Here is a 22,777-nt window from a genome sequence, read left to right as displayed (position 1 = left end):
GCGTGCCGGCCGGAGATTGGCCCCGTCCCGTCGCCCACATACCCCGTCCGTACGTGCGTCAGGAGCATGCCGCCCCGCGTCACGTCACCTGCCTCTGCCTCTGCCTCTGCCTGCCCTTCCATCTCTCTATCCACAGGTACCAACTGTATGGACAACGTGCACGATGCGGTTTCAGAGTTAACTGTATGCTCAGAGTCCAGCCATAGGTACGTCTAACCATATCGTTTTACACAAAGTTGTTGTCCGAATTATTTTTAATAAATTTCAATCAAATCTTAATAAAATTTTATAGTATGAACACGTGATTTTATCTCCAAGATCCGCCTCTTCACATAGGATTTATATGTAGTTTTAATCACATTGCTTTGTAAAAAGTAGCTGTCAATCATACTAAGTCATATCCAACAAATTTCAACATAAAATTTTATATTGCAAACACCAAATTTTATTTCCATGATCCGGCTCTTGTGTGGGGCTCACATATCAGTCTAGCTACACCGTTTCGTACAGAATAGTTATCAGTCATACTGAGTCATCTCCAACAAATTTAAATCAATTTCAATAAAATTTAATGTTGTGAATGCTCTAACAAATTTTAGTTAAATTTGATACAATTTTCTGGTGTGAATGCATGATTTAATGTGGGCACTCCACAAAAAAAACGTGAATAATGTTTAATGTTCTGCCCTCAAAGTAGAACCCACATTTATATATGTTTATACTGTACCACATTTATATATGTTTATAATGTGGGCACTCCACAAAAAATGCACTTGTTCCAATCCGAAGCAACCGCATTTATGTAGAACCCGTTCTGCTCCGTTCCATTACCTAACAACTTATTTCGATCCATCCAAACACGCTCCACATGGAAGCCCACCTCGTAAACCAATTTCAACCCACCCCACTAGCAGAGCCCAAGGCCCTAGCTACTAGATAGAAACCAAAATTGTTTACGAAACACAAAGTTTGACTAGTAGCTACTACATCATGCATGGGGCGTGAACTCCACGCCGCCTTCATCGTTATGGTTAATTGGCCTGAGCCGGCTCATAGTGAAGACATGATGTGCCTAATGCTTACTTATTAGGCCTATCTAATCCATTGGTGCTACAAATGGGAAATAATGCTCGGACAAGCGAGAAAAGTCGGCAAAGTTACCTAGTGCGCGCGCGCACACATATATGCATGGATGGCTCGCACGCACGAATGATAAGTGGATCCGAGTACAAGCAGTTTGTTGTCATGCGTACAAGGTGCATGAAACTCGGAGCAGCAACTTTGTATTAAAACATTGCTACTGCTTGTAACAAATTAATTATATATATTTTCGATTGGAGAGCGAGGGAACTAATATCAGTTAGTGTTGGATCTTGGTTACTGGGCTGAGTTACCAAAATTACAGAATCACATTCAGTAAAATGGTGTTGAGTAATCGCACGCAGCGGTTATTACTGGAATTTGTTCAGTAATTAGTTGGGTGTAGAATAACTCGTGGGTGTATGTATATATAATAATAATAATGCATTAGTATCATGCTCATGCATCATCCGTCCCAGCTGCTGCTAATGATGGATTGCTGCCGGCTGGCCTCATCCCCATCATCTCTATATCGTCAAAGTTTCTCACGATAGCCATCACGCGCGCACTGATCGATCTTAACCGGCCCTGTAATTTCAAGTGGCAGGCGCCAACAATTAGCACGATGCATGCATGATCGGCCTGCTCATGATCATCACCTCCTCTTGTAATATATTTATATGGACGGATGATGAAGCAAGTGAAGTGATCATGGATAGATGAAGCCTGCTGAATGTAAGGTAGCTAGGTCCGGTCCCGGTCGGTCAGATCACGAGGATCGATCGGGGACACGCACGAACCGACGAGCGACGATGCAGGGATGAGGGATGTATGGATGGTTGAGACAAAAGAACAGGCCTGCACGGAGCTGTGGTCTCTGCTGTCTCTGCAACAAGCAAGAGCACAGTAGCCGCAGTAGTAGGAGTGCCGAGGTAGCTAGCGGCCGACCCGAGCGGCAGCTGCCACTGCCAGCCAGCACCACAACAGTATACAGAGAGGAGCAGCATGCAGCAGCCAGCACGAGAGATGAGCATGTACTTGCTTGACACGTTGGGCTGGAGGTAGGTACTTGAGCGAGCGAGAGGCTGATCGAGCAGGCTCCATCTATCCATGGATCAGTTTCCATCTGCACGCCGCATGCTACAGCTCAGCTACTACCATGGTCCATGGAGGGAGACTACTAGCTGGATCAGTAGCTGGGGCTAAGGCTGCTGGCTGCACCCAAAGCACACCCACGATCGAGAATTGAGGAAAGAAAAGGGAAAATATTAGGTGAAATCCAAAATCCCCATGCCATCGAATCAACATCCAATAGGAGAGGCGCAGGAGGGTGGGAGGGGAATTTGTAAAAGTGTGATTCTCCATTCCAAGGGCGGGTCCAGACTGGAAATTTATCCAATCCCCCGTGCCCCTGGATATTGATTCGATGGTCCAGATTGAAATTTTCATAGTTTGCATGGAGAGGTTTCCAAGAAAAAATACTAGTACATATAAAGCATGCATATACTATAGTCTCGTCTACAGGATTTTTCCTTTTACCGCAACAGTTACAGTAGTACGCCTCTCTCCTCCTCTCCACCGCCATCGAACTCAGTGGTGCATGCTACTCCCTTCATCCACTTTTACAAAACATACTATAACTAACATAGTATGATCTTTCTAAATAACACTGATCATTTATTTATCATATATTATGTTATTTATGGTTATAAACTTATTATGATCAAGGTAAAGTATATTTAATGACGAATCTAATCATATAAAATTTACATTATAAAAATAAAAAAATATTGGTTAAAGGCAGTAAAATTTGAACTTTAATATACATGTGCGCTTTATAAAGGTGGAAGAAGAGAGTAAAGCAGCAGCAGCTCATGTTGAATTGCTGATCGATCGAGCCCAGTGGACTGGACAGTGGACACTCGGGCAGGCAGGCAGGCAGGGGCAGGCCCAATGCATGCACGGCAAAGCCACGAAGCATGGTGGGCGGCCATCCTTGCACGGCTGAGCTAGTACTAGCACTGCACTACCACCCATCGTCCTGCTTATTCCTGCTATATAATACTACAAGGAGAAAGAGATGGATACATACAACAGCACGCTGCTCTTGTTGGCTGCTGCCCGTAAACGTGACTATATATATAAATAAGCTAGTAGGGATCGAGTCGAGAGCGAGGGTAGCTATCTAGCAAGCTGCTGCTCAGACCAGAGCATTCCGTCACTTTTTGGCCATCTACAAGCAAAGCAAGGAGCACCGTCGTACTCGTACCAGTCAGTAGCTAGCTCATCGATCGATCCATCCAAGACGGACACAAGTAATCTTGCATTGGTCTTCCCTCCAACCTAGCTTTGGCTGCCGGCCTGGTGATCGTCGTCTTGAAGATGCTGGCCTGCATCGCGTGCGTGAAAGAAGAAGGCGATGACGCCGCGCGGTCGGCCGGCGACACCCCGACCTGCAGGGATCCCGTCAAGTCGCTCACCTCCCAGGTACGTGTTCTTGCATGCCGTAGTCCTGTTGTTCTTGAGCTAGCTAGCTAGTAGCAGCTTGCTGTTAGTTTCTTCGTTCTCTTGCATCATTGCTGGTAGCTCCATCGATCTTGTGCCTGTGTACGTCGACACAGGCACAAGAGGAGAGGAGAGGACCTCGGATGTATGTATCCAAGGATAGAGATCGATCTAGTAAGCCTACGGCTTGTGTAGTGTGCACCCGCATCGATCCATCTCAATCTAGGGGTTTGTTTGAAATTTGAATTCGGATACACGCACTTAGCTGGTGGCTAGCAACAGCATCAGTACTCTCTGAACAAAGAGAGATTAATTATGTATATATATTAAGCTAAACTTGTAAATAAAGCCTATATGTATGGTTGGCATGATGCATGATGATTGCGCCAGCAGGTCAGCTGCTTACTGATGGATCGGAGCTGCTAGTGGAGTGGGGCACTAATAAGAAATATATTCAAGGAGCAGAGCAGAGCAGGAGTAAGTAGTCATCAGTGAGGCAACAGGCAGGCGTGGCGTCGCTTTCGTCGGCAGCGTCCCCGAAATCGGCGACATGTCCGTCTCTGCTCTGCTTCTGCTTGGACGACGACGGAGTTGGACCCCGCCGGCCGGCGCCGCGGTGCCCACCATCCATGGACGGTGCTCGATCGCTCAGGTCACCGATGCTGGCTGGACGGGAGCAATGCAATGGCAACGCGCGTGTCGATCGGCATCCAGAGCAGACCGAATCATGGCTTGCTTCTTTTCTTTTGCTTTCCATGCCTTGGACTTGGATGATCGATGCATGAGACTGTTGTTGGCGTCGATCCCGATGGCACATGGCCTGGCCCCCCCGCGTCGTCCTCTCCATTCCTCCTCTCCGATCGATCCGTCGTCCTGTGTACACACCAGGACACCACATGAGTTGGAGTAGAACAACCTTTTGCTTTAAGTTCTCCATCTCTTCTTCTTTACTCGGCCGGACGATATGATCAAAGAAGAAAATAAAGTAGTAGATCGTCGATGAGATGCTCGATCGATCGGCTACCTCTGACTCTGACTGAGCGCCACAAACAAGCTAAGAAAAAACAAAAAGAAATTAAAGCGAAAGAGGAGAAGAGCCAGGTCTCTTTCGGCAAATAAAGCCAATCGCCAGCACATACAGATACAGGCTGCGCTGCTCCTCCTGGAAGCAAAGCTAAGCACCCCCTCTTTCCTTTTCGCTTTTTGTTTATATATATATATATATATATATATATATATATATATATATATATATATATATATATATATATATATATATATATATATATATATGCTAAAATGCTATGCTTCTAGATCAATCTGATCGCCACGCCTTTAAGTTCAAAGTTGATGGCGGGCGGGCCTTTTCTCCCCCTCTGCTGTTCACGACCGTTGTTTGTTCCACCCGACTTTCAGATAGATTTATAGATAGTATGGCTGCATGGTTTTCAAAAAAATTCAGATCACCTACTGTGAGAAGCTCATCACTGTCCTTATCTGTGACATTCTTGATTTTCATCAAGGTGAATAAGTGAACTTGGTACATATATGACGCAAGCTAGGAAAGTCTTGTCCTTCTTGCTGCATTCAAAATTTCAGAGTCCTACTCCACATATAATTATCTAAACAACTGAATTAATGAGCCACACTAGTGACTAGTGAGTGTTGGCTGCTTTGTTTATTAAGATTTTTAAACTGGACTGATGAGGAACACATACGTCAAAGACAGTCAAAATTAGGGGGCAGATAGTGTAGGCTCAGGCCTGCCTGGTAGATACTATCACCTTTCACTTTGTGTCATGTCCTTCCATTCCTTTGGAGATGGAGATGGAGAGAAGCAGAAGACATCGTTGAACAAACTAAGGAAACCACAAAGTGCGGCCATGGACTACTCCCTTGTTCTTTTCTTATTTAATATATGTATCTTAAATAAATATATATATATGTATCTAAAGAAGCTTTCTTTCAGCTCCAACTCCCTATCCTGTGGCATTATATATGCACATCTTGATTTCCCCTACTATATTTTCCTTCTTTTGGCTTTTGGGTCAGTAAAGTATGTAGGCATGCATGTTCTTCGTCAGACGAGACTGATATAACGATACATGGGCTCTTCATTGCTTTCTCGAAAGGAGAGATGGATTGGGGTTGCAGTAGTACTGCAAACCTGCAAAATGCAAAAGAGATCCTATGGATGGATGGGGATGTTGCCTTGCTGCTTTATTTGCATTTCACCCGGAAGCAAGGCAAGAATCCTCCAAGCATTGGGATCATCAGTATATTTGAAATCTTGGATGGAAAAGAGGCCACCAGGCCTGAAAAGATGCGTGTGCATTGCATTGCATGGTAGGAGGAGTACCATCAAAGGGGAAAACTGAACTGTAGATGAAACGTACAAGTGAGAGAGTGTGTTGAAGCTGAAAAGAGGATAAAGTAAAGTGAACATTGCCAGAGAATCCATCCTTGTTTTAAGCGGCCCTAACTGCAACTCCAAACAAACTTGTTTCTCTGCATTTTTTTTTACCCCGTGGTAGAATAAGGGTTTACCACACACATATCATCTACTAGACTCTAGTAGTGTGGAAGGCTGAAAACTACCATCAGTCTTCTCCACAGCTAACTCATGTGTGAGTGTGAGCAACATGACATTCTGAGGTTCTGAACTGAATAAATATAAGTGACTGATTAGGTATAGGTCAAATAGTGCACCTAGAATGCAAGACAATCTTTGGAAATATGAACATATTTGACATACGTGCGTTGATGTTAACACGTTAAGCTAACATTTGCACTTATCTGTATTACCAATTAGGTAGGCTAATCTTTGACTACCACCGGACACTGCATTTTACAAGAACGACATGTTTTCGGTCAAATAAAGTATGCATTGCAAGTTCCTCTACAACCAAAGATCTAGATAATAATGCTGCAGATATGTGCTAGTTGATCGGGCACCAGTAGTACTGACCGGCCAAATAAAACCTCTGAAGAAGATCACTGAATCTTGCTGGAGACCAGCCAGTCGTTTGGCCTGCTTTACAGTACCCACCTGTCCATATGTTCCATAGTCCAAAATAGTGCAAAACGCACTCGAAATCGATATGTATCGTCCACATTCTCTTTTAAAATCACTGAACTCTGAAGAATGTAATCTGTCCGAATTCTGAAGCCTGATGCTGTCATGCTGCCTTTGGAACAGTGGAACACTGACTGACTGACTGACTGATGAAACCATGCATTGCTTGGCAATGACAATGTTTGATTGCCGATCATTTTATACTCTGAGATGATTTGAATCCGATGGGTCGGTTGCTGGCGCGGCATGTGCAGCTCAAGGACATGGTGCTGAAGCTGTCCGGGGGCACGCACCGGCAGGGCGCGCAGCAGAGGCGCGGCGGATCGCCGCCGCCGAGGGGCCGGGCCACCTCCATCTACCGCAGCGGCTACTACCGGCCGGGCGTGGTGCAGGACGACATGGCGGTGCCCCCGGCCACTTACCTGGGCGCGTCGAGCGCGAGCTCCACCTCCACCCCGGCGTGGGACTTGGCCGGCCGCGCGGAGGGCGAGGCCATGGCCAGGGAGTGGGTGGCGCAGGTGGAGCCGGGCGTGCAGATCACCTTCGTGCCCCTCCCCGGCGGCGCCGGCAACGACCTCAAGCGCATCCGGTTCAGGTTCTTGTCGTCCACCACCATACTCTTCTGAATAGGGATCATTTGATCTGACTGACAATGGCATCGCCTGGTGATCGAATGCATTGCAGCCGCGAGATGTACGACAAGTGGCAGGCGCAGAAGTGGTGGGGCGAGAACAACGAGCGGATCATGGAGCTCTACAACGTGCGGCGCTTCAGCCGGCAGGTCCTCCCCACCCCGCCGCGCTCCGACGACGGCGAGGTCTGCATCTGCTCTGCTGCGTATCCATGGCGCTTGCGTCGCATTGCTGCGTATCATTTAGCAACGATTAATATTAATTAGAGCTGTCTGTTTTCTCGCATTGCATTGCAGAGGGAATCGTTCTACTCGCAGTCCCAGGTGGGCTCCATGGCGGGGAGCCCTGCCGCCACCCCCTCGCCGGCGCCGCTCACCCCGGACAGGATCAGCTGGGGCGTGTTCACGCGGCCGGCGCCCCCGCCGGGCGCCGCACGGCAGCACAGCTTCCGCCCGCTCTCGCCGCCGCCGCCGTCCTCGTCCAACCCATCGGAATCGGAGCGGGCCTGGCAGCAGCAGCAGCGGCAGAACGGAGCAGCCGGCAAGAGCCCCGCGGCCTCAGAGGCCACCGCCACCGAGGCGGCGAGGACGACCACCTCGTCGAGGGACGACGTGTCCATCAGCAACGCCAGCGAGCTGGAGGTGACGGAGTGGATCATCCAGGACGAGCCCGGCGTGTACATCACCGTCAGGGAGCTCGCCGACGGCACCAGGGAGCTACGCCGCGTCAGGTTCAGGTCAGGTGCACTCCAAAACATTAGCTTTGTTACAATGGGTATTATTGCTGATGTGCCTTGCATTTGCAGCCGCGAGAGGTTTGCAGAGCTGAATGCCAAGCTGTGGTGGGAGGAGAACAAGGAGAGGATACAGGCTCAGTACCTTTGAACCAACAAACATTCAACAAGGAGACTGAACTTTTTGTGATCCGTTGCTACTAGGGACACATATATAATCTGGTATAAGTATATATATTAGAGTTTATGTTTCGAGTTTGGAGATGGGGGGAGGAGATAATTTGGAGCTGGGAAAGATAGGAGGGGATCAGGAAACAAGGAACTGTCCATGCATGTTTAGGGCACCCGGCAGCCCAGGTAACTTGTGATTGGTGTACCGTGCTAAAGTTTTACCAATCCCTCACTATGCCCAATTCTCGTTTTCATTCTATCATCTGATGCCACTCAGTGTAAGACAATGGCTACCATTTGTTTGTCCCCTGTATAAGTGTACCTACTCCTATATGCATGCAGCGTACAACACATAGTTCAGTCAAACAGCAACCAATCCAACGACAAATCAATCAACCAGCATTGAGAAGAGTTTGCTCAACAGTTGGCAATGCACATACTACATACTATAAGTAATCATAAAGCGACGGTTTACTTTAGTACATCCAAGGTTGTCATCTAGATACAGTTAGGTGAGTCCATCAGAATCATAAACATACAGCTATACAAATCCTAACAAAATGGAGAGCTACAGAGAGGCAGGTAAAGCCTGCAACCAGATCAACGCCTATGTGCAAACAGTATGGCAAGTAGCCTGCCTACAAATAGGAGTATGAATGAAGACAACTGATCTAGGACATGATGCAATAGATGTCAAAATTTGAGACCAATGTGGAATTGTGAATTTTTCTTCTATTTTGCAGAAATCAATCTCTTTTTTTTCTGCCTGTAAAACTTGGTATGATCCTAGATCACTTCTCTTCAATTCTGATAATGATCACCATAAAGGTCAAGGGGCTACATGAGTGAGCGTGAACTTAATGTTTTACCTGCAGAGGGCAATACCAATGGGCTGTCCAGCATGTTCATTGAATCCCTATATTTGTAACTTGTAAGGGGAAGACGACCATTCACCGAACAGCAGAAGCATACGGAGACAGAAAGTATTCCCTAATGCGTGAGGCCCCATCCCTTGCTAACATACCCTCCAGGTCTCCAAGAATCCTTGCCAGCCAAATCTCCAAGCTTCGCTGGATTTCCTTGAAGTTATTCCTAATTGAACTTAGTGCTCTTCTTGTGCACATTTTGGCTTCTGCTGTTAACTCATCACCAAAGCTGCTTTTTGCAGTCTCTGCTTGCAGTGTGCTCAGCTTCTGCCTTGTTTCTGTTGCTCGGTGCTGAAGGTGGAATGCTTCCAGAAGGAATTCTGTTTGCCGCTGTGTTCTGAACTCTGAGCTAAGTGTTGAATCACAAGGGTCACTAGTTTGCTGCAAAAATACATATTCATTAGTTCTTTTTTCCTACGGAAGTAGTTAAATAAAAGGATCTTGGTTGTTGGGAAAAAAACTCCTACTATGAACCTAAAGTAATCTTCGATTAATACTTTAACAGCGTGTCTTGGTTAAGACATAGCAGATTGAAGAAATCAGAGCATGCAACTACTGTTAGGCATGATCCCCACTAACAAAGAAACTGTTATTTTCTTCATAGACATACCATTTACCTAACCCTTTTTTTCTAAAAAAATAATTAGATAGAATGTGTTAGGAAGAAGAGGTTTTCCAATTTAAATGCAAGTACAACAGGTCAGGCGGAGACAGCTCCTAGCACTACAAACCAAAAGAACTAATCTGATATGAGGCTGGAACTGGAAACTGCTACTGTCTTTTGACAATGAATTGCCTGAATAGTTACAATCATGTGCAAAGGAAGTGTAAAGTATCAACACACACGAATCTTTTCATTGTATCATGGAAATGAAAACTGTGAGTGATTCAACAGAAACAATCCAGCAAATGCTATTCAGATGAGCAGGCCTACCATCCGTTTGCAAAGATCATCAATTTTCCCAGCGAGAGTTTGATATCTTTTTACTTGTTTTCTCATCGCCAATGGAATCTTGGATAAGTCTCCATTCACCACCTTTTCCAGGTTGATTAATTCCTGCTCAAGCAACCTAAGTTTTGCAGGAACTCCAGATGATTCCACATCCACCTTCCAGGGTGATTCTCTCCTGTTAAAGAACAATGGCATAGACCTAAGATGTAAATGATAAGTAGAATCTATTTCATTACTAGTTCAACCAACAATGTGCATCAGTTAAATGTTTACCTTGGTACAACATGCTTTGTGTTGTGCGTTGACTCAACTGTATCATATTTCAGATCCTACAAGATGCAAGTTCAAAATGAGCCTAAACCCATAAATCCATTTTCGAGGCAAACATTCAATATTTCTGAAAAAAAAATGAACTGTAGTTTTCTTGACAGTTAGATTTTTACTGATGTTTTCACAAAGGTTGTAATGTGCCATAGCAAAGAGAATTGTAATGAGATAGAAAAGCAAGAAACAAAATTGTAGTTTACAATTTAGTATTAGCACATGAGAGTTTTTGAAAATACAGGATAAATCACCACTTGCGCTAGGCTTCATACAGATTGACAATGATTATATCCTATGAGTTCTCACAGAGTCAGGCTTCTAATCACCCAAATTCTTCAAAACATCAATGTGGACTGAAAACAGCATCAGCTTGTAAAACTGTACGTCGTTCTTTTAATGAGTTTTTTTCGCTCTAAAAGAAATATCACCTCATTAGTTGGTTACTTGGCACCTGATAACTGAGAACTGTGTTTGATAGACAAATTGGCTTGCAGTGTTCTAGCTGGCTGCTGATATTTTCTGATTGCGCATTAGCAGCTAATTTCTTCATATATGGCTAGCAAGTAGTTGAGGTTAGCATTTACGGTAACCAGTTAACTCATATTAGCATTTAAAACATGACCTTTTCTTTAGTAATATAATATTTTGATAAGAAAAGTATAGGAATAAAACAGAACCAATGGGATTTCTTCATGCACAGTGTTGTGGGGATTTTTAGGGGTACCCACAGCCGGGTGGCGGAGCGCACCCGCCTATTCCCAGTGAGGGAGTACTCGGGGAAGTACTAGGCGATGGGGCTGGATCTTCGCTGAGACAAGGACTCAAGAACACTCGATTTAGAGTGGTTCGGGCCGCCGGAGCGTAATACCCTACGTCCACTGGGAGATGTATTGTCTTGGTTGTGTGAATGAACCTATCCTCTGCTGGCCTTGGCTCTTGCCCAGCCTGAGGTTTTCTAACGGCGCTCTCCCCTTTTATAGATCAAAGGGGGGGGGCGGATACATAGAACGTTGATGCCCCGACAGGTGGGCCCAACGTGACTGTGGCTACAGTGGTAGCGAATCTTTCCTTCGATATGCGTACTGCTGCTCTTCTGACACAGGGGGTCTTCTCTTGTCCCGTCAGCGAGGCGCCCGTTGGAGTAGCGTAGCTTGCGGCGTGGCCTGCTGAGGCTATTATGTAGCGTCATAATGGGTGAAGCCGAGCCGTCGTATCCGACTGTTACGGCAGACTGGCAGACGCGGCATGGGCGGCGCCATCGGCTCCACTGCCTTGGTAATACGCGATCAATAGTGCCCCCTGGTCAGTCAAACGCCTCGGCTTCCACTATATCAAAGTGGACGTCCACCTACCGCAATAAATGCGAAGGTAGGTGGACCTCAATATGGAGACCAAGGGCCTCATACACGTGTCGGCCCCGGACCACCCTGAGGCGGGGCGTCCAAACTTTCCCTTGGAGAGGGGTCCGGTTGCTATCCAGGACCCTATGAGGGGTCCGGGACCCCGCGGGGGTCCGGATTCCTTGGGAGGTCCGGAGCCCTGGCTGCTTGCGCTTGAGCGCCTGTTTTTCCTGGGACACGTGGCGTTCCCAGACCTTCCCCGGCCGTGGAACAGGTCCGGACCTTTGTCGGGAGGACAGGACTTCGGACTGCAGGGGTCCGGCTGTTTGGTTGTAGTCAAGGATGACTACAAAGGCTCTTGCCTAGTCACAGCAAGAGGGGGTACCCCAGTCCTGGGGTACCGACACACAGTAACTAGGTCCAGCCTGTGGTGACTTCAGTACAGCACCAATCTTCTAGGTGTGCTGCTTGCATGAACAGTAACAAGAAGCCTTTGGTTTAGGTCTTGCTATGGACTGTATAAGATTCAGGTGGCTTTTTTTTTTCTTTGAGAGGAAGATTCAGGTGACTTTGGCAGAGTAGATAACAAAAACCAGGTAGCTTTCTTGCAGGCAGCCATGCCCCACGGATACAGTATCGTATTCTGTTGGATGGAAGAGGCTATCGAAGTGGTTGTTTGTCCGTTCTATTCAGCAACTGGCATGGCATTGTGGATGGTGGAGATCGATGATATCACTATCAGTCTATCACTCATGGAAAGATGTGTAGCAGGGCTACTTAAGGATCCGGAAACTAGAATTAACCAGAGCTAATCTGATGGCATCAATACAAATGGAAACAATGATGTAAACCCAACTTTTAATGAAATGTAATCAAAACTTAATAAAACAGAAGAGATCGAAAGAACTGTAGCCCTCTAAAGTGTAATGTGGCTAAAAATTTGTTCTGACGCGACTGTAATCTGCGGGACAATCTCTATCAACGAAAGTAGAGCAATCCATTAATTTTGTGAACAGGATGCACGAGTTATTGATTTAAAAGCAATCCATTAGATTTGCGGCCGTCCTTGCTAGTAAGTTGGAAGTGAACACTGAAGAGAAGAGTAAAAGGGAGGTGAGGTGAGGTGAGGCGAAGAAAAGGGTAGCCGGCACCTTTTTGTCGTGTCTCTGACTCACCTGCCAGCCTTTTGATGGGTCCATCCACGGCGGCATTCCCGACGGGGCCGTGGCCGCCGTGTAGAAGTCGTCGCCATAGCCGTCGTGCTTCTGGCGCTGCTGCGCGTAGAGCGCGGCCGCGGCGGCCAGGGCCTCCGCGTCGGTGGCCTCAGGCGGATCCAACGGCGGCACGGGCACCGGGTCCGGGTCCTGGTCCTGGTGCTCCTCCCGCTCGTCGCCGAGCACGCGTTCCCCCTCCCCCTCGCCGGCGCGGGAGGTCGCCGCGAGGAGCGCGGTGAGCAGCCCGTCCCGCTCGGCGGCCTCGCGCTCGAGGCGCTCGACGCGGGCGCGCAGCGCTGCGGCGTTGGCCTCGGCGTCTGCGAGGCGCGCGCGGAGCGAGGCGGCCTCGTCCCCGGCCGCGGCGGCGCGGGCCAGGAGGCGGCGCTCGGCCTCCATCCATGCGGCTCGGTGGCCCGCGAAGATCTCGGCGGCGCGGGCGTTGGCGCGGGCGTCCTCGCGGCGGCGCGCGCGCAGCTGGCGGAGCTGGTCCTCGGAGGCGAGCAGGCGCGCGGCGAGGATGCGGCCGCGGGACTGGAGCGAGGCGACGTGGCGGGCGCCGGTGCTGGCCGGGAGGGTGGCGAGGAAGAGCGCGAAGCTGACGCCGAGGTAGGTGGGCAGCTGGGAATCCTCCGGCAGCGGAGGCGGGGGCTTGGGAGCGGGCGCGGCGGCTGCGTCGGCCGCCATTCAGGGAGGGGAAGTGGGTTGGTGCCGGTGGTGGAGGAGTAGAGGGTTTTAATTTAATTTAAACGGGTCGGGTCGGGTGGGGTCGGATCAGATGGAGGAGGAGGAAGAAGAAAGAGTTTATTACGGGAATGCCCTTGGTGGTTGCCTCGCCTTCTCTCTCGTGAAGTCGACCACCAAGGCATAACTGTTGTATCTCCCGCGGTAAGAAGAAAAAAATGGTTAATTTCAAAAAACATTAGCGGCAACATGGATGTTGGCCTTTAATTACAATAGAATTCAACTCGATAAATATGCATGTTACATGAATTCATTGCACGATAATTTAAAGGAACTTACGTGGACAAGGATGATTTTGGCACCGACCCTCAAGGATGAGTATCTTCGATGTCAAACTGTGTACAAACCGTTCGGTTGCTGTAGTATTTCGTTTTTATTTAGTAATTAATGTACAATCATAAACTAATTAGACTAAAAAAATTCATCGCATCATTTACAGCTAAGAGCATCTCCAAAAATTTACCAAATTTTACTTGGCAAATCTTATATTTTGCCAACTTCTAAAAAAATATGTCAAGTAAAAAAAGAGCTCATCTCCAATAGTTAGGCATAATCCACTTGCCAAACCCAGATATAACTTACATCAGAAACCTGAGAGAGAAACAAAATTATGTTTATGCCCTTCCATCTCATGAAAATTTAAATCAAGAACTCTGAGATAGAAATAAAATTATTTTTATGCTCTTCCACCTCTTCTGATACGGACGGATGCGCCATGGATACAAGCGCGCATATATACGCACGCGGAGGCTCTTTTTCCGAACTTGGTATAAATGCCAACCTGGGATGGAGAACTGTTGCAGAAGGTTTTTTTTGTTTTTGCCAAAAAAAAATAAGAATGACAACCTGGAATGGGGAACTCTTGGAGATGCTCTAAACTGTGCGATTGATTATTTTTTAAATTATATTTAATACTCCATGCATTTATCTAAAAATTCGATGTGACACAGAATCTTGAAAATTTTTGGGAACTAAACCTGATCTTACTCTCCCCATTCCAAATAGGTTATTTTTATATTTCTGGATGCATAGACAACATTCTATGTCGCCGTACCGTACACGAGCCAGCGGGGGTCTCCTGCTATTAGTGGTACGAGCCGACATTGTTATTAGTAGCATCGATATCTTCTTGTATGTACTGTATGCTTACATGTACATATACGACGACTCCGTGAGTAAAGGCATCATGTCAGAGCCATTAAATCCTTTTGAGCTGCCATCCATGATCCATGGCCCATGGAGGACGACCAAGGGAGGCAAAAGCTGCTCCGTGCGTTCCCGTGAGGCTGTTGTGCCGGCCGTGACCACTCTCTCACTTTTTTTTTTCTTTTGAAAAGAATGATCTCTCTCTCACTCGCCACCCCTCCGCCGCGTCAGTCAAATGTTTCCACCCTATTAGCCCATGTTTATTTTGCGCCACAACTCCTAGCGCTACAAGAGAATTTTGCATACACAAAGTACTAAATAAAATCTATTTACAAAACATCTTCATGAATATGTGTAACTTTACGCGACGAATCTAATAATAGTAGTTAATCCATAATTAGTTACAGTAATGCTATAGTAACCATTTTCTAATCATGCGGTTAAAGGCCTCATTAGATTCGCCTCGTGAAGTAGCGCAGGAGTTGTTGAGTTAATTTTATAAAATGATTTATTTAATACCTTTAATTAGCGGTCAAAGTTGTGCCAATGACTAGCGTAGCACAAACCAAACAGGGTTATCTCAGCAAAGAAATATCTGCTACAGCAGTAGTACCCTCTCTGTCCTAAAATAAATATAATTCTAGGACCAAACATGAAAACAAATACTAGATGTAAAGTTACAAAAATACTTCTTGTCATTTGTGATAAGTGGATAAGTTATTAATTGTTTTTTATGAGAATCTTCCGGAATTGCCTTGTCTTTTATGGTAGGTAGGTCAAAATTAGCAAATTTTTTAAGATAAATTTTGAACTCTATAGTTACAATTATTTTGGGGCGGAGGCAGTATTACACTGGTTCTGTTTGGTTGCCTCTAGCACATTTAGCGCTAAGAGGGAATCTTGTATATATGAAATATTAAACAAATTATATTTGCAAAATTTTTTCGGATGCAACTTTCCCCTATGAATATAATGAGCTTAAATAATTGATGATTAGCTACAGTAATACATTACTACAATAAGTATTCTTTAATTATGTAATCAAAGATCTCATTACATTCATCTCGCGAATTAGCGTAGCGATGGTAGAATTAGTTTTATAAACTATTTTTATTTAATATTTCTAATTGGCCGTCAAAATTGTATTGCATAAATCAATTATTTAATACCTCTAATTAGCTGTCAAAATTGTGTTGCACAAACCAAACAAGACCACTATTACTGAGGAGTAAGAATGAGCCTTTGGCAATCTACTACTGACAGCGCAAACCAAACCAAAACAATTAGCGTTGGCCCCAGAAAGCCTAAACATCCCGCCAGCCCGTTGATGACATCTTGTCCGTTGCAATTTACTGCCCTGTCCACCTCTGCCTGCTTGCCATTGCCATCCACAGCCCTCCATCGACAGCATGCTGTCGGTGTCAGATAATGGGCACCCAAAGAAATGCAAATTGAGATCAACAATACAAATTCAAGATTCAGAGCATTCATGCCTAGCATTTCTGATGACCTAAAGTCTATAGGTTAGGTCTTGTTTAGATGCAAAAAATTTTAGGTGTAAAATATTATAGTACTTTCGTTTATATTTGGTAATTATTATCCCTCATAGATTAACTAGCCTCCAAAGATTAGTCTCGTAAATTATAGTCAAACTATATAATTAATTATTTTGTTTAGCTATATTTAATACTTCATGCATGTGTTCAAAGATTCGATGTGATGAGAAATATTGTAAAATTTTGAATGCATCTAAACAATGCCTTAATACCATACTATGTTATTTTAACGAGGTTATCAAAGTACCATTTCATATGCACTGACCATAACTTGAAATCACAAAAATAATTCTAACACGATGTATTTTCAACTGTTATGCAGCTAGTACATGCAGCCATTATGTGCTTTTGGAAAGGCAAATTGCTGGAGTACAGAGGTAACACAATTTGCTTTCGTGGCATCAATTCAAGCACTGGACTAAGACCAAGATGTACAGATAATCGAATTACAACATCTCTGAAAAATTTAAGGATGTAGAACCTGCCTCTTCTGTCAAAACTGGAGTTCTTACACTACATCCTGGATGAGCTAAAGGGCTTCTCTGAGCTGAAATTTCTTCGAAATAGCTCTAGCCTTGTCATACTCATTCAGTGTTGCCAATATGATTTTCAATCGACGAGCTAGTCCACGAGTCTCTTCCTCGCTGATGCCTGACATTTGTCTCCTCTCCAACTTGTTTCCTAACTCAACAACCAGATCTACAAAAGGCTGCAACTTTTGACTTTGTTCACCCCAAACTCCTGCAAGTGAGGCAGCTACTCGCTCAGCCCTAGTGATTGCATCATGAACATCCAAAATGATACTCTTCATATGAGGAAGAATCTTCCCTTTCAGTAGTTCATCTAAAGCAAGCTTCTCAACAACATGCCCCGCAAGGATATCTTTCCACAGACACACATTCTTAAGCAGACGTGTTGCAACTCCAAATCTATATGCAGCATATTGAGCGGCACCTGGAACAGTTCTTGTCACCATTGATCCCCAGGCTGGAACTGACATATCAGCAATGGCCTGGGTTAGGCGACCTTTCACACAAGCCAGTAGTTGATGCAAATCCTTGCTCGACGTTGGTAAATAACCGATCACCATCCTAACTGCATCTACAGCGTTCTCAGTCCTTTGAGTACTCAATACATCCCAGCAGTGCTTAATGCGGTGGTGTAAAATAGGAAGAGCCACCTTTTCTACTAGGACTGGAACCACATCTGTATCATTAGAACTGGAGGCACTCTCATCATCTTGCGCACCATAGTCAAACAGAACCTTGTGCCAATCCATGTCGAAGAAATCAGTTGCTTCATGGAGGGGATCCCACTTCAGGAGCTCCAGTCTCACATAAGGGGTGAACACAGATGGTACACTCAGAGCTACATGAGCATCCCGGTACGCAGAAGGGTACTGAGTTCTCCAGCCTTCAAACTTGTCCTTGACAATTCGAAGGCTCGAGTATTCCTCTGAAGCATCACTGAACACAAGGTCAGCAGTCTTAAGCAACTCATCCCGGCTGGAAACATAAGCAGTGCTCTCACTGTCACTTTCATCAGTGCTTAGCTCTCCTTCAATCTTCTCAATGCCATCATTCTTCACTGCAGATGCCATTCTCTTTGACTCTGACTTGGTTTTTCTTCGACTCCTGTTCTCTTCCCTCCGTTTAAGATCCATACGTTTCTGGAGGTTGATATCTCTGCCAAACTCATCCAACTCGGGTGGGAGATTTGAACTTTCCCTAGCAGCAGCTGCAGCAGCTTGCGCAGCATTTAATGCAGCAGACAGGTGAGCTGAGCTTGATCCTTTGCTAAGAATAGATACTGCAGCATTTACGGAAGCTTCAATCACACTTGATTCATCGGCTAGGTCAGCTGCACGCCTATCAGAAATAGCTAAAGCTCGATTTTCGTGCAGTTTCTGCATGTGCTCCTCCAACTCCTCAATATAAAACGCCTTGTCATTCAAGAAATCACACATCACAGAAATATAATTCTGGAGCTCCTGCATATAGACAAACTTATCACCTGCATTCTTCAAACCACTATCCAGGCTAGATATCTCTGAAAGAGCTTCACTAAGATGTGTGTCGGTTTTTACTAAAGCACTCACTGTTGTCTTGTGAGTTTCCCTAAGCTTTCGGATGTTCTCTTGCAGGGCTTTGTTTGCAACATCAGCTTGTTGAGCAATGGATAAGAATTCAACGCTTCCTGAGGTGAAAACAGAGGCCGCAGGCACAACAGCACCAAGAGAGGGCTGGTAATGGGAACCCACAGAGTATCCAAATGGCTGCGGCTGAACCTGAGCAGCAGCTGATGCACCATTTGCTGATCTTTGAGCAGATGAAGCATCATCCAGCCTCCTACCAAGACCCTTCCTGAATTGCTCCTCCTCCCACCTTCTCTCTTCCTCATCGTCATCATCATCCCTGTCATCCTCAACCTCCTTGACCCCATCACTGAGAGCCCCCAAACTGGCAGCAGGACCCCTGTTGTTGATCCCGCCAAACACACCTTTTGTGCTCCTCGGTCCATCACTTGACTTATCAGTGTACATTGCAATCCGGCCCCTCGTCTCATTGTCATCCTCATCACTGGACTCACCTCCAGCATCCCTGCTGCTGAGCACACCACCACCATCAAGGGAGATATAATCTGGCGCCGCGTGCCTTGGCTGCTGCAGCTGCTGCCGCTTCGCCCTGATGGCTTCAATGGTCGCACGGTCAGGTATTACTGGCCCTTCGTCCTCTTCATCTCCTTCCTCCTCCTCAGACTTATCTTCCTCCTCTTTGTGCAAGGATTTTCTTGGCCCAATGCTTGCCTCTGCCATAGGTTTCACCAGGCCTTTGAGAATAACCACTGGTTCTGTTGCAGCTGCCGTGGAGGCAGTAGGTGTAGAACTGGCATTGGCTGCTGCCAACCTCTGAGACCGGGGCTCAGTCAGTGGAGTCGACGACGGTGCACGCATGAGGCTCCCCGGGAGTGGGCGGGCGTTCTTCTGGAGCTCCCGGAGGCGCTCTGGAGTATACTCCCCAGCATGGGACTGGAAGTTGGAGGGCTTCGACGCCGACACCGCCGCGATAGCAGCCACCGGCGAACTCCCGAGCCGCTCCCTGGCGGGCGTGAGGCGGTGGAGCGACGCCGCAGCCGGGGACGCGGTGCGGGCCGGGCGTACGGAGGCCGTAGGGCGGCGGCGATGCGCGAAGGGGCCCTCCTCGGCGTCATCATCGTCCTCATCATCGGCGAAGCTGAGGCGGCTCGCCCCCTGGCGCCTCGGCGGCGACTTGGGCTTGGGCACCGTTAGGGTTTGGGTCTTCGTGGCGGTGGTGGGCTTGGGGTGGCTGCCGGCGTCGCCGTTGGCATCCTCCGCGTCGTCCGCGCGGCGGCGGAAGTTTTTGCGGTGGCTACTCATACGGGCCCGCTAGGCTCGCCGGGACGTCACCACCGGAGAAAAGCTGAGAAGTTTAGGGGATTAGATTAATCCAGGGAGCAAACAGAAGGTGTTGATTTGAAGGATTAGAAAGAGATTACGTGGATCGTACCTGCAGCTATGGCGATGGCGGCGGCGTCTAGGGTTCCGGCGAGGGAGATGGCAGTGCGGAGGCTGGTGGGGAACAAGATCCGCGTGCTTACGAGAGCCGAGACAGCGGAGAAGAAAGGTTGCGTGGCGTGGGTAAGGGAACCGACTTCTGATATCGATTTGAGGCCCATGCAGCCCATTAAGGTAGGCCCATTTAGGCTTGGGCCCGTTCGAATCGTCGTCTTCATCAGCCAGTGTTCGCAGTCGCACACCGTCCTATCGGGCATTTCTCCGTTGCAAAACCCAAACCCTAGGCTAGGCTAGCCCCCCCTCAATCGATCGGAGACCATGGCGACGGCGAGGCTCCGATCCGCGGCCTCCCTTCACGGGGTTCTCCTCCGCCACTTCTCCGTGGGGCCCGCATCTACTCCGCACGCTGTTTCGCGAGTCACAGGTTCCTCCCCGCATCTCGATCACTCTCCGTCCTAACCCGTCGTTTTCATTCGTGTTAACTTCGATCCCGAAAATGATGACTTATGATCTGTGCGCTCAGAAGATGTTGTAATTTTGTGTTATTTCTTATTTGATTACTCCTTGGAAGTTCGGAAATTGCGTGCGGATTCTATGCTATGTGTAGCTTGGAATTGTTAGGGGTGGATGTCAGGATGTGTAACCATGGATGCTTACGAACGAGATCGGACAGTGGCTAGAATGCTAGATGAAGTACGGCGCGGTTGCTTGCCATTTGTTTTAGGTGCGATTGTAATTTGCATGGTTCAGTGGTGTTATTTTCAGGCTTGGTAGACCCATCCTCTTCGATTGAAAACCTGCTATTCATGTGCTAACACCTATCTGTTGATTGAGCTTTCCTGATAGTGGTACATAAGGTGCAATTTTCTACTATATGTTGCATTAACTATCTAGTGTGCTGAATTTTTTCCCTTAATAATGATAATGCGTACAGTCACAGACACTGTCTGACTTGTCTCGCATTATGCTCATGTTGGTTAACTAAAGTAAATATTTTTGCATTTTTTCTTTAACTTGTACACATCAATGTTAGATGTGAAACCATACCAAAATATAGTAATATACTCATTTCCCTAGTCCTATCCAGATTTTCAGGTTCCTCAGACTATCATATGGAGGCATTTCTCAACATGCAAGCATAATTCTCTTGCAAAACATGATGACCTTGGCCTGGCTGCCTGTTTCCTCAATCAGACAAGATGGGCTTCTCAAGCTACTGCTGTGAAAGAAAGTGAAGCTAGTGGCAGCAAGATCAGCATTGGACCCAAACCGAAGGAGATTAAGGAGGATGACAATGATGGCAACCTGGTTTATCAAGGGCCAATATCGTCTACCATAAAGAAAGTGAAGCTTCTCTCTCTGTCCACCTGCTGCCTTTCTGTATCACTAGGGCCGGTGATAACATTCATGACTTCACCTGACATGAATGTGATCATCAAGGGAGCAGTTGCATCCACCGTCATTTTCCTCAGTGCCACTACAACTGCAGCCTTGCACTGGTTCGTGAGCCCATACATTCACAAGCTCAGGTGGCGTCCTGGTTCAGATAGCTTTGAGGCTGAGGTGATGTCATGGCTGGCTACTCCCCTCAAAAGGACAATCAAGTTTGCCGATGTTAGGCCTCCTGAAACCAACAGGCCTTTTGTCACTTTCAAGGCCAAGGGAAACTTCTACTTTGTTGATGCTGAACACTTCTCGAACAAGGCTTTGTTGGCGAGGTTTACACCCCAGAAACTTCCTCATGAGTCTGCATTCAAGAACTTATGATTGAAAGTTGTTCCACTGGCCCATGGCTGCACTTGTTCGCGAACCTTTGTTGGCCATTTGAATTTTTTACGAATAACTCCAGCTAATTTTTGGGAGATGTGTTGCTATATGTTACTGTACCTTTCCATGTTGAGATTTGCAAGCAGTTGGTTTCAAACAGTTTTAGTTTAGGAACTCCATGAGGTCTGGTGTTGAACTAGCTCTTTTGGAATAAGTAGGGGTATCTACTTCTGATGTGTTTAAGCGCTACTTTGATCTGAAGGTTCATTACTTTGCCTGCGTGTTCACGGTTGCTTAACTCATTGCTCAAGGGATGGGCTGGTTCTCTTGTTTGTCCTGCGATGTCATCGTTGTTGATGAATTATGTTAGACTTTATACATTTGTTTGCCTGTTGAAAATCTCTATCGATGTTTCATAGAGCATGGTCAGAAAACTTCCACGGCGTGTAGCCTGCTGGTAAAATGTTATGGTCATACAGTTGAGCACTGACATTTTTTGCTTCCACATGTTAAGCGTCTTTGCCTCACGTGCAGGCAGTGGTTAGCCTATGGCTAACATGCATGTTGCTTTGAGTGTAAGCGTTCAATGACTTCAGTGATCGGGCCTTAATTTCAGGTTCTCATCAAGAGCACTTCTCTTCTGATATGCATTTGTTCATTTCTGTGCTTCTTTTTGGCTGAAATCTCAACATTTAATAAGAGAAAACTCGAAAGACCAAAAGCTCAAATGATAACCGTTCTAACAGAAACATGCTTTGTTCACTCTTGTGATTCTTTAAGTTGAATGCTCAACATCTAACACACAACTCAAGGAACCTTTTGCTAATACATGTGCGTCCACATTCGCACCAAGGCCGCATGTGTGGTTCATTGATCCACCTGAGGGTGTTTTTTTTTATTTGAGATTAAACCTGAGGGTGTTTGTAACTCTTATTCTCTAGCCGCTTAATAAAGGAGGCCGATTCTCCAAAAAAAAAATCTAATACACAACTCAAACGTGTAAAAGTGCTAATTTTATAGCCAATCATTCTCACAAAATCATGACAAAAGAATTGGCACTGAATTAACTGATGAACGAT

The 22,777-nt window shown here is 46.4% G+C and overlaps 4 protein-coding genes across 6 annotated transcripts; 2 read left to right on the top strand and 2 right to left on the bottom strand.

Moving 5' to 3' along the window:
• Positions 1-3,123: 3,123 nt before the first annotated feature.
• Positions 3,124-8,456, top strand: LOC120687416 (protein Brevis radix-like 4). Of its 2 annotated transcripts, none has more exons than XM_039969414.1 (5): positions 3,124-3,567; positions 6,916-7,256; positions 7,346-7,478; positions 7,590-8,034; positions 8,099-8,456. In XM_039969414.1, the coding sequence occupies exons 1-5, from the start codon at positions 3,463-3,465 to the stop codon at positions 8,119-8,121; spliced, it is 1,047 nt and encodes a 348-aa protein (XP_039825348.1). In that variant the 5' UTR covers positions 3,124-3,462; the 3' UTR covers positions 8,122-8,456. The 2 variants fall into 2 exon arrangements, with proteins under 2 accessions (XP_039825348.1, XP_039825347.1); XM_039969413.1 differs by having other exon boundaries at positions 3,131-3,567; positions 7,590-8,029.
• Positions 8,457-8,621: 165 nt separating this feature from the next.
• On the bottom strand, positions 8,622-13,672 carry LOC120687398. 2 transcript variants are annotated; one of them, XM_039969379.1, is made up of 4 exons: positions 12,915-13,672; positions 10,349-10,404; positions 10,058-10,274; positions 8,622-9,504 (listed from the first exon to the last, which is right to left on the bottom strand). In XM_039969379.1, the coding sequence occupies exons 1-4, from the start codon at positions 13,635-13,637 to the stop codon at positions 9,148-9,150; spliced, it is 1,353 nt and encodes a 450-aa protein (XP_039825313.1). In that variant the 5' UTR covers positions 13,638-13,672; the 3' UTR covers positions 8,622-9,147. The 2 variants fall into 2 exon arrangements, with proteins under 2 accessions (XP_039825313.1, XP_039825314.1); XM_039969380.1 differs by having other exon boundaries at positions 10,058-10,250; positions 12,915-13,670.
• A 2,995-nt stretch (positions 13,673-16,667) lies between these two features.
• LOC120687362 (transcriptional repressor ILP1-like) lies at positions 16,668-20,051 on the bottom strand. Its single transcript, XM_039969331.1, has 2 exons — positions 19,924-20,051; positions 16,668-19,836 (listed from the first exon to the last, which is right to left on the bottom strand). Exon 2 carries the CDS (start codon positions 19,791-19,793, stop codon positions 16,926-16,928), a length of 2,868 nt encoding a protein of 955 aa, XP_039825265.1. The 5' UTR covers positions 19,794-19,836; positions 19,924-20,051; the 3' UTR covers positions 16,668-16,925.
• A 65-nt stretch (positions 20,052-20,116) lies between these two features.
• Positions 20,117-21,968, top strand: LOC120687428. The gene is made up of 2 exons (XM_039969427.1): positions 20,117-20,355; positions 21,019-21,968. Exons 1-2 carry the CDS (start codon positions 20,250-20,252, stop codon positions 21,696-21,698), a joined length of 786 nt encoding a protein of 261 aa, XP_039825361.1. The 5' UTR covers positions 20,117-20,249; the 3' UTR covers positions 21,699-21,968.
• Positions 21,969-22,777: the final 809 nt, after the last annotated feature.

The sequence above is a fragment of the Panicum virgatum genome, chromosome 9N, assembly GCF_016808335.1.
Source record: "Panicum virgatum strain AP13 chromosome 9N, P.virgatum_v5, whole genome shotgun sequence".
Taxonomy (NCBI): domain Eukaryota; kingdom Viridiplantae; phylum Streptophyta; class Magnoliopsida; order Poales; family Poaceae; genus Panicum; species Panicum virgatum.
The sequence above is the reverse complement of the archived record's forward strand: the minus strand, read 5'-3'. Positions and strand labels throughout refer to the sequence as shown.

Bases quoted from the DNA above. Each gene is read 5' to 3' on its own strand.
- LOC120687416 (XM_039969413.1), top strand. From the start codon at position 3,463: ATGCTGGCCTGCATCGCGTGCGTGAAAGAAGAAGGCGATGACGCCGCG. The intron at 7,257-7,345 runs GTTCTTGTCGTC...AATGCATTGCAG, and splicing joins CTCAAGCGCATCCGGTTCAG to CCGCGAGATGTACGACAAGT. The intron at 7,479-7,589 runs GTCTGCATCTGC...ATTGCATTGCAG, and splicing joins CGCGCTCCGACGACGGCGAG to AGGGAATCGTTCTACTCGCA.
- LOC120687398 (XM_039969379.1), bottom strand. From the start codon at position 13,637: ATGGCGGCCGACGCAGCCGCCGCGCCCGCTCCCAAGCCCCCGCCTCCG. The intron at 10,405-12,914 runs GTGAGTCAGAGA...TGCATCTTGTAG, and splicing joins ACCCATCAAAAGGCTGGCAG to GATCTGAAATATGATACAGT. The intron at 9,505-10,057 runs GTAGGCCTGCTC...GTATTTTTGCAG, and splicing joins ATGATCTTTGCAAACGGATG to CAAACTAGTGACCCTTGTGA.
- LOC120687362 (XM_039969331.1), bottom strand. From the start codon at position 19,793: ATGAGTAGCCACCGCAAAAACTTCCGCCGCCGCGCGGACGACGCGGAG.
- LOC120687428 (XM_039969427.1), top strand. From the start codon at position 20,250: ATGGCGACGGCGAGGCTCCGATCCGCGGCCTCCCTTCACGGGGTTCTC. The intron at 20,356-21,018 runs GTTCCTCCCCGC...AGTCCTATCCAG, and splicing joins CGCTGTTTCGCGAGTCACAG to ATTTTCAGGTTCCTCAGACT.